This window comes from Stigmatopora nigra, chromosome 21 (genome assembly GCF_051989575.1).
Source record: "Stigmatopora nigra isolate UIUO_SnigA chromosome 21, RoL_Snig_1.1, whole genome shotgun sequence".
NCBI lineage: Eukaryota > Metazoa > Chordata > Actinopteri > Syngnathiformes > Syngnathidae > Stigmatopora > Stigmatopora nigra.
Genome location: NC_135528.1, coordinates 9,936,992 through 9,947,007, shown reverse-complemented (window position 1 = coordinate 9,947,007; position 10,016 = coordinate 9,936,992). Strand labels below are relative to the sequence as shown.

The 10,016-nt window shown below is 48.1% G+C and overlaps 2 protein-coding genes across 2 annotated transcripts; one reads left to right on the top strand and one right to left on the bottom strand.

Moving 5' to 3' along the window:
• Positions 1-1,028: 1,028 nt before the first annotated feature.
• On the bottom strand, positions 1,029-3,504 carry fabp3 (fatty acid binding protein 3, muscle and heart). Its single transcript, XM_077742803.1, has 4 exons — positions 3,339-3,504; positions 1,948-2,120; positions 1,467-1,568; positions 1,029-1,391 (listed from the first exon to the last, which is right to left on the bottom strand). The coding sequence occupies exons 1-4, from the start codon at positions 3,409-3,411 to the stop codon at positions 1,338-1,340; spliced, it is 402 nt and encodes a 133-aa protein (XP_077598929.1). The 5' UTR covers positions 3,412-3,504; the 3' UTR covers positions 1,029-1,337.
• A 1,621-nt stretch (positions 3,505-5,125) lies between these two features.
• dclk3 (doublecortin-like kinase 3) lies at positions 5,126-9,652 on the top strand. Its single transcript, XM_077742800.1, has 7 exons — positions 5,126-5,760; positions 6,572-6,774; positions 6,919-7,050; positions 7,128-7,635; positions 8,337-8,800; positions 8,926-9,058; positions 9,123-9,652. The coding sequence occupies exons 1-7, from the start codon at positions 5,703-5,705 to the stop codon at positions 9,518-9,520; spliced, it is 1,896 nt and encodes a 631-aa protein (XP_077598926.1). The 5' UTR covers positions 5,126-5,702; the 3' UTR covers positions 9,521-9,652.
• Positions 9,653-10,016: the final 364 nt, after the last annotated feature.

Sequence of the window (10,016 nt, the reverse complement as noted above, 5' to 3'; positions counted from 1 at the left end):
TTTAGTACTTACCAATTGAAAGTGCCACAAAACACGTATGGGAGAGAAATGTTAATAAATTACAAGAAGAAACTTACATGACACGATTTAGGAAGAGTTGGACTGTCGTACGTCACGTGATTAAAGCCAATGCTACTGCTTGTTCTCTCGTGCGCTCTCGCTCGCTCTATCGCTTTCGAATTACAAAAACGAAGAGGATACTACACATACCTGTCATACCTAATCATTTCCAATTGCGTACGTGAGTCAACTGGTTCCGGTCTGTCAGAGAAATAGATATTAACGCTTTCAATCTTGCCCTCCTACTTGAAATGAGAGAAAAAAAAATACAATAATAATAACAATAATAAATAATTGCTTTTATGTTGGGTACTTGTTTTTTTCTTTTTGTTTTGCCATCATGGATGTCGTTTGTGCACTCCGCACAATTTAGTCTCAAGTTTTTATCCTTCCAATTAGCTGGTCCGCAAGAAAATATAAAGTGATTTACTGAGAAAAAAGGTTGGGACAACTAACCAAGACAGTCATGTAGCCTATAACATGCCACAAATTCTCCACTGGGGAAGGGAACGGCTGAGGTCAAATCCACCTGAAGCTGTCCTCTTCACCTTGCCAGCACATATTCACACAAGCTACTGGCTGAAAGGTTATTTATAGGATGGAAAAGTGCGGTCACACTCTTTGAACAGCTTTAAATGCGGCCCCCGCGTTCCATTCTAATAAGAAACAAATGTTAAGCTATTCTTATTGCATAAAAAAAAACAAGAAAGGTGGTGCAGCTATGAAATGACTGACGTGTAAATCAAGTTGCAAAGGCTCACCTTTAAACCTTTGATGTGCAACCCATGTTTCTCAATTGTTTTATTTTTGTTTTGTTTTTGTTTTTCTGTTAATCCTTACTGATCAATGATTTGACTTTTTGGGTGTAGTCGAATCCATTTTGACTGGGCAGCTCAATGAACAAACGTTAAGAATGATTGAAAAAAATATTTAAAAAAACATTCAACAGAATTTTAAAAAATGGACAATTTGACATTTACATGCCGCCTTTGGGCATTTATTATTTTTATTGACTCATTCCCATCAGTTGAGGTGAAAACATTTCCCAATTAGAAATGGGACCACATACATCATAAGTCAAAACCAAGCAAAAGACAATGGGTTATTGGAAAGAGACTAATCTGAACGTTTTCGGCGTTTGTAACAGTGGAGGTCCGGAGGAGGTGAAGGGCCTGAGAGAGTCCACGGGTAGCCTGAATAATACTGTAGGAGATGCGGCTTGACACTCTTTGGATGCACTTTTCTCTTTGGAACGGAGAAGGCTGGCAGGCTTGTCGTCACTCTGCTCTCTCATAAGAGCGTGTGCTGACCACATCGCCCATGGTCAGGGTCTGTGTGTTTCCAAAGCAAAAACATGAGGTTGAGATGAAAGAAAGGAGAAAATGATTTGCATTGCAGACACTGACCAGCGTGAGGGCATTGCCGTTGACTTCACGGACCAGGCTGGTCTCCTTGCCGTCCCACCGCTGGACGTGGACTAGCTTGCCGCCGTCGACGGTCACCAGAGACTACCCATGAGAGTTCAGGAATGGATTTAAGCAGGCTTTTTATTCACTATTTGTCTCAAATATTTATAAAATAAAAAAGGGTTTACTCGAAAAAAAAATGCATGCTTACAGTTTTGAACATTCTGAATGTTCACCTCAATTTAGCATGTGATAAATGAATTCAAATCTAAATAAAACACGCCAATGAATTTGCATTGTTGCACAAAAATGCTGTGCGTTGAATTTTAGTGGCCATTCCTTAAAATTGTCATTTTCTTTTCCGGTAAAGCGTTTTCCATATCTCTGTTCTCTGTACGTTTTCCCTTTTTCTCTACAATGCCATTATCATGGTCATCCGTGCAATACGTCAAGTTGTGATGGCACCACGTCGTCGGCCCACCTTGACGTTCCTGTTGTCGGCGGTGGTTTCGTCAAACTCTTGGCCCAGTTTGAAGGAGAGCTCAGTGTTCTTGATGGTGCTTTGCGTCTTGACCGTCACCATGTCACCCTCCACCGAGATGACGGTGGTGGGCTTGGTCAGGTTGCCCACCTTACGAGTGGCGAATCCCACACCTGCGGGCGCAGACAAACACACACACACATACATACACAAAGTTGCGTTAACGCTGCGCGGGAGGAGCAGACTGCTTTGTTATTTTCTTTTTTTAATCGCCGTTCACAGAGCCACTCGTAGGCGGCCCGTTTTTGGCTGATGCTGGCTAAGCGCCCAAATCTGGCACAGGGCTGAATGTTTTGCTTTTCACGCGAGTGAAAGGTTGTCCGATGGTTGCGTGTACGCTCATAATTGTGGCACATGAAGGACCAGCGGGCCACCCGATGTTGCTGTGGTTCTTCCGAATGACTTTGGTGCGGACAGTCGGGGTTCGATTCCCACTCGGTGGCAGTGTCAGTGGTTGTCTGTCTGTCTGTCCGTCTGTGTGCTCCGCGACCAATCTAGGGTGTAGTCGATCTTTCGCCCGCACACAGCTGGCCGAGGCTGCAGCATTCCCCTCAATCGTTTCGAGGATAGGCGATATGGAAGATGAACGAATGAATAAATAAATGACTGGCGGTTGCTAGGGTGACAGCAGCCGCCAATGGCAAAGCACACTGGAGGTTGCCGCTCGTAAAAATCCCAAGCCCCAACCCCCCTTGAAGGCACCGGACCTGGAAAGACCGGGCCCTCGAGTGTCACCTTGCACACAAAGGCGTGACAGACGGCACCATGACCACACCACATACTCAGAGGGTTTGTGTTTTTCTTTTTGTTCGTTCCTTTTTTCAGAAGATGGGAGAAATTGGACAAATGCGTCACATCGACGGAAGGGAATAACTTTGAAAAAGAAAGTGGAAATTCTTGGGATGAAAGGTAACAGAAGCGCTTGTTTGTTTCCTGGTACTCACTCCTTACACAATGCACGCCACTCGTGCTTTGGTTTGTCCAGGAGAAATCTAGTCACGTCCCATTTCCAATCACATGTTGCCTTCTCTACAAGTGTTATTTGAACATGTCATTTCCACAACAATGGCTTCCTTTCAAGTATAGTAGTCCTGACCACTCCCCAGCCCACGTTTGGGTGCATTGAGGATCCCTTCCTACCAAATTCGAGCCATGTGTTCTCTCTCCCCTCCAAGTTCTCCACCCCACATTCCCCTTTCTCCATCTGTGAACGCAGGCCGTTTGTCCCTCGAGCGAATGGTGGCTGGCTAGAGCGGCATGTGCTCGGAGGCCCGCGACGCATGCATCTCATTTAATCAAAAAATAATAATAATAACTCAATAAAAACTCACCCAGGACCTTCATATACTCATCAAAATTCTCACTGCTCTTCAAGTTCCATGTGCCCACGAAGGTCTCGGCCATGATGTCTGCGGTAAGGTGGCGGGCGGAATGAGGACGGTGTGAGCCAAAGAGGGTAGAGCCTAGTAGCAGCAGCAGGAGGAGGAAGAGGGGGGGGGGGTGGAGGAGGTGGAGCAGGAGGAGGAACAAGTGCCGCCTTCCTACTGGCCGCTCGACACCGGCTGTTCCTGACGTCATCTGGCTATATGAGAAGAGACGGAAGGGGTGAGCGAGTGTACGCGCTGGCTGCCGCCTATCCTTGGCTTCTTCGGCGGCTGTCAAGAGTCAACATGCTATGCTTGCTTGAAATTTCACACTTGAGGAAAGCTCAACTCTAGTCAAGTTCCAGCGGCGGCTGGCTAAATTGTTTGTGGCCCGACAACGCGTGTCAAAATGGGCGAGCCCACGTGCTGACATTGTGGCCTGGCCCAGACACAAATGTCTGCCCGCTGCCCTCGTCCTATAATTGCCCTTCCACGCTCGTATTTGTGTTTGACATAAACAGGTGTGAGGCAGACATGCGGGTGTTGCTGAGGCGGTCCAGCGGTCGGCTGCGTGAAAGGTCCAGTTGCTCAAAGAGTGACTCGAGAACCGTCCAAAAGGGTGTGCGCGCGATAAGGACACAGAGCCATTTTGATCATTATGAAACAATTGGCGGGAGCGAGGGCATATTTAGGTTGCGGCGGGCGGGCGGGCGGGTTATCACACACCCTGTGCAAATACGTGCGCTTGGCGCATCCCAGCTACAAGAATAGTCTCGGCCTAATGCATTGGCGGCTGTTCTCCGTAACAGAAAGGGAGGAATGTTCCTTTTTTGAGAGCGAATAATTGAGGCAGGGGAGAAAAAAGACTTGTTGCCAAATGAACGCTTTCTCGAGCCCTCTTGGTGTTCTTAACCCTATTGTTCTGAAAGAATTAGACAGGGAAGCGGTGTAACAAAATTATTGGTCAAGTCAAAATGAACACCTTCAATATGGTTAAAATATAAGAATGAGCTTGGGGTTTGCAAAAAGATTGGGCACGTCGAGGAGGAATATAATCTTGGCGTCACGAGACTCACCATCGCGCAAAATATGACAACTTACAAGGAAGGACAACGGAGGACAGATAGGGTGGACGAATTGCTGGCGGGGCGGGTCTGAGGACACGGCCGTCATCGTTCCCCCGTTGCCGAGAAGCTAGCCGATTGCTTGTGAAATAGCATTAGCATCGAGACCGCATTCCGACGGCGACTTTGTTAAAAGATGCATGACGAAGGCGGCTGAACTCGTGGGTCCCGAGAAGACGCAAGCTCTTGCCAATCTATTAGCCTAGGTGGGATGGGGCTTGTTTTTGTGTACTTGCTTCATCTGCTGGTCAAACAAAGACACTGAAAATATTGAAGGTTGATTTGCCCAAAGAATTTTCAAGAACACATTGATATCGTGTACGATATGAAATGATAGATATAAACAATACAAGTCCGGTTGTTAAGAATGTATTCAAGTGCAGTTTTAAGTTATGCGTGAACGATCAAAGGACAGGATATAGATCCGGGAAAGGGGGAATTGTTAATCCAATGCTAACAGTATCCCTGGAGACACAAAAATCAGAAAGTCTGATGGGGATTAGGTAGAACTTTATAAAGTTTTCCGCCATTACCAATGAACCAAAAAGTACTACAGCAAGGCATTTATTTTTCTAACCGCTCCTCACAAAAAAAAAAAAAAATGAAAAGGAAAGAAAGAAAGGACTCCAAGATTAACATTTAATCCTACTGATAGTGTTAGTACAAGGAAATGTGAAATTAGTGTGGTATTAGCATTGTCGCATTTGTACGAGAACAAGCCTCGAGCCTAAATTGTACTATCGTGCTATAGTTATTCTTCAATTTGAATTTCGTAGTGCCATTTTTCTTCTTCCTTTCGGCACAATAAGGCGTCATAGCATTTAAATCCAAAGTGTGCTCATTTTCACGATTGTCGGGCCAAGTGAGGTAAAGCTCGCGTTTCCGAAAAGGGATTTCACAACAATGCACGTGTTGCTCAAACCTTTATCAAAATATCTGCTTCAAATAGGGATCATTTGTAATCGACGTGATATTTTTCGGAGGTTTTTACTTTGAGTCGCATGAAAGCAGACTTTAATATAATTGTATGTCAACTTTGGCCTTTTGAATATCTTATTGTGAAAAACAAATGCACGTTCTCTCTACTCTGGACCATCTAACTTGACAAATAACCATGGCAACCGTACCACGCAGGCCGATTCTTGTGACGGTATGAGTTGCAGAACTGTTCAATTGGGTACTCACTTGTTTCGATCCCGGGTCAGAAATGGCACCTCCTCCAAAGGCTCGCTTCGGCTGCGACGGAGGAAGAAAATTGAGAACAGGTGAGTTTGGGATCGGGAGGATATCGGAGTACCCAGATAAAAAGTAGATACTAAAACACATACACTATATAGACAATAGATACTCGATTGCAAGCATATGGTTAAAAAAACATTTGGCATGTGTGTTTTGTTCTCAAAGACATGTAGTGTATTAACAGTCTGTTTTCTACCCTAACACCCTATACACAGACTTGAACTTTTAGACGTGTTGATGTCAGTCGGACACACGCGACCCACACACAGACATGCACGCGGCACGCGTCGTCTTCAGAAAGTGAAAGGTGTTGCGTGTCCTCGGAGGCTCCTAAATTATGCACTTGTCCAGGTCAAGGAAGCTTTTGTGCTTAGGTCTCAAGAAATCCTCAATAATTCACAAAGTCTCTGTCGTTACACCCGTATGGTGGAAAAAAAATCCATCAAGTCTTAACAATAGGGTTTGTTGCTGTGGCTAGGGAAGAAAAAGTGTTATGAAATCCATCAAGTCTTCACAATAGGGTTTGTTGCTGTGGCTAGGGAAGAAAAAGTGTTATGCTGCAAATGTCTCTCAACATTATGAACAAAAGACATTGGCAATTTGGTGAACATTCTCCCCAGGACCCACCAAACCATTATGACGAGGTCAAGAAAATTGGTGGGCATGTCTATCAAAAAGTCTGAATAAGCCATCCCTGAATTGACAGAGGAATCCAGTTGTCTGGGTTTAAACTTTAAACCCAGACAACTGGATTCCTCTGTCAATCATTACTTTAAACTTTAAAGTAATGATCCCATAACGCATCTTTCATGTATTCATTCCTTCACACGTCACCAGCACCCAGCCCATTTATGAAGCGTACCGGGGTCAGCACTGCTCCTGCGCCACCACGGCCGCCTCCCGATTGGCTCCCTGGAAAGCGCCAAGGTGCGGGGCGCATCCCTCACCTGCCGCTTTTCCACGGGCGCCACGCCGAGGAGAGCGCCGAAAGGCCCCACCTGGTTACCGTGGTACGGCCTGGTCAACGCACGCCGCGGAAGGTGAAGGGCTTTCTTTTGTATTTGGCTCCGGCCGAGCCACAATTGGCTCATTGTCCGAAACAATTCTGCATTTGGTCAAACCGCCGCCAATGTTTCAACGCTAAACCCCGCTGCAGAGCTTAATAACGGTCAATTTTTCCCAAGGTCACTGTCCTCCTGAACCGCAGGGGCGTGGTCTCCTTTGAGCAGCTCCTGTTGGACATTTCAGAAGCACTGGGGTTCCCACGTTGGCACCGATCTCGCGTGACCCGGCTCTACAGCGCCTTCGCACGAGAGGTGACTCGAATCTTCCTAAGCCGTCACCACTGGCGGGCAGTACGAGAGAGACGAGTTTGTGTCGTTGTGGACCACAGGTGAAGAGCATTGGCGACTTTTTCCGTGGCGACACGGCGCTGCTGGCTTTGGGCAAAGCTCGCCCGGAGCCGAGTGGTCTGAAGGCGGCGCTGGAGGAGCTCTTCCCAGAACAGCCACGCTACCGGGCCGAAGCGCTGCTGGTCTGGGAGAAGAAGCTTCGACCGGCGCCCGACAAATCCGCCAAGGCGGACAGCGGCTACGGCGAAGGGCCCGAGCGCAAAGACGGACCCATAGCGGAGACGGCTGAGCCCACGAAGGGCGCGTCCGGGAAAGCCGCTCACCTTCCCAATCATTTACAGAAGCTCCGAGCTAGGGGTGCCTTCTGCGAGGAAAAGGGGCCTGCTATCGCTGGACGTCTACCTGAGCGAGTGACAGACTGCGTTCCTCTGTGCGAAAGTTGCTCGGCGAAAAGAAGCGAGCGTCCCAGCCGCCAGTGGGCCAAAGCGCTCCCGGGAAGAGTAGCGCTGCCACCTTTATGCATGAATCGTATAGAAAGTTCCCTCAGAGGTCAGTCGCTATCATTGTCATTTTTCATTCCCGCTGCGGCAATTCATTACCATTTGAATTTTTTTCGGGATCCAGTATTTCCAGGAAGTGCCTCCGCAGCATGGTGGCTAATATTACATACGTGCCGATCGTGCCGAGTATTGCACAGTGCCCGCCTTCCCTCGGACGTGGTCCATATTCACTATAGCAGGCACCTGTGCTCCAGTCTAGCTAGCTACGTACAGGCACCTGTGCTCCAGTCTAGCTAGCTACGTACAGGCACCTGTGCTCCAGTCTAGCTAGCTACGTACAGGCACCTGTGCTCCAGTCTAGCTAGCTACGTACAGGCACCTGTGCTCCAGTCTAGCTAGCTACGTACAGGCACCTGTGCTCCAGTCTAGCTAGCTACGTACAGGCACCTGTGCTCCAGTCTAGCTAGCTACGTACAGGCACCTGTGCTCCAGTCTAGCTAGCTAAGTACAAGCAAGGTATAGCTGATGGTCCAAAATGGCTGCCCCCTTGAGTCGTGTCATTTTTTTGGCTTTGTCACGTTATTTTCTCCTTGATGAGAAGTTAGGATTCGCTCACTATTTTCATGCCTCAATCATGCTTCACAGTCAAGTAAATTTTGCGGGAAAACAACATGTTAACTGAGAGAAAAATGGATTGCTGGAAATTTTAACCCGAACCCGTCAAACGTCATAATCTAGGCTTGTCCACAGATTGGACGATCTCAAGCGAATACTGCGAGCTCACCTCTGAGGACAGCGAGGTCTCCGAAGACGACGTGGAGCGCCTGTACGACGTGGGGCGCCTCCTGGGGGACGGCAACTTTGCAGTGGTGCGCGAGTGCCGGCGCCGCGCCGATGGCAAGACGCTGGCCGTCAAGATGGTGGAGCGCTGGCGGCTGGTGGGCCGCGAGCACATGCTGCAGAACGAGATGAGCCTTCTGATCAGTCTCAGGCACCCGCGCATCATCCGGCTACTGGCGCACCACCGCACGCCCGCCAGGGCCTACCTGGTCATGGAGCTGGCCGGCGGCGGCGACCTCTTCGAGGCCATCCGCCGGCGCGGCAGCTTCGCCGAGGACCAGGCTGCGCTCATGGTGGCCGACGTGAGCGCGGCGCTCAAATACTTACATGGCAGGAGCGTCGTCCACCGTGATGTCAAACCGGAGAACCTTCTGGTCAGTCCATCACTCTTTACGGTGGCAGGGGGCTAGAAAGATTGTGAGCGGGTTTCAAGTCAGAGACTGAAATATGGCCCGTTTGTAGTATATGCGGCACTATATCAGTTCACGCTCCCTTTCAGATAGTCCAGGCGCTTCCAGGCCTGATCCGATTGAAGCTAGCCGACTTTGGCCTGGCCATGGTGGTAACCGAGCCGGTCTTCGCCATCTGCGGCACACCGACATACGTCGCGCCCGAGATACTTTCCGAGACAGGTTAGCGCCTCCCTCGAGACTTCCATCACCGTTCCTGGTTAAGGCGATTGACGTGACTCAACAGGCTACGGCGTGGAGGTGGACATGTGGGCGCTGGGTGTCATCCTTTACATCCTGCTGTGCGGCTTTGCCCCGTTTCGTAGTCGGGCTCGAGACCAGGGTGAGCTGTTTGAGATCATCAGAAAGGGTCAACTGCACTTTCAGCCCACCTATTGGGACAGCATCTCTGAAGGTCGGAAAACAAAAGTGCTACAATTCCAATGTCGAGTTCTGGTTACTGGAATAAATGCTTTTATTTGTTTAATTGCATCTTTAAAGCACTGTTGTGGAAGACAAATGATTCTGAAGTCAAATACAAGTCAACTGTACTGTACTGTACTCAGTGATTCCTCAAAACTCCAACTGCAGAAGCCAAAAGACTGGTCTCAGGACTCCTCCAACCCGATCCGGTCCTCAGGATGACAGCAGAGCGGACCTTGCGGGATCCCTGGCTGAGGAGCACGGCACACTGTTGCCAGCAAAAAGCTTCGGAGGACCACCGTCAAACTGGGATGCAACAACGCCTACCTAGACCTGCGGCCCAAAATAGAGAGACAGTCCAGAAAATACCAGAACCAAGGAAGGGGAAAGCTTCAGAAATTTAAAATTTGGATGCCACACGATTGGACGCTTATCATTATCTTGAGAAGGCAACAAGCATAACAGAGTGTGTGGTCGGTGGCCATTTTGGTTAGAGCAACCGGCTGTTGGCAAAGATATAATAGAGCTTCAAATATATTTCACACAAGATTAGCACTTTATTTCTTGGTACTCTTTGATGACATGGTTTTAGACATGTAATGTCCGCATATTAAACATTAGTTCTTTTTTTTAAAAAAAAGGATATTTGAATTGTTTCACAAATTCAAGTGGAAGGAACTCGAGGTCGCCTTTGCAACCACATACAGCGTTTTTTTAA

Coding starts and splice junctions, on each gene's coding strand:
- dclk3 (XM_077742800.1), top strand. CDS start 5,703: ATGGCACCTCCTCCAAAGGCTCGCTTCGGCTGCGACGGAGGAAGAAAA. Junction 5,761..6,571: donor AGGAAGAAAATTGAGAACAG/GTGAGTTTGGGA, acceptor ACACGTCACCAG/CACCCAGCCCATTTATGAAG. Junction 7,636..8,336: donor TATAGAAAGTTCCCTCAGAG/GTCAGTCGCTAT, acceptor GCTTGTCCACAG/ATTGGACGATCTCAAGCGAA.
- fabp3 (XM_077742803.1), bottom strand. CDS start 3,411: ATGGCCGAGACCTTCGTGGGCACATGGAACTTGAAGAGCAGTGAGAAT. Junction 1,569..1,947: donor CCGACAACAGGAACGTCAAG/GTGGGCCGACGA, acceptor TCTCATGGGTAG/TCTCTGGTGACCGTCGACGG. Junction 1,392..1,466: donor ACGGCAATGCCCTCACGCTG/GTCAGTGTCTGC, acceptor GGAAACACACAG/ACCCTGACCATGGGCGATGT.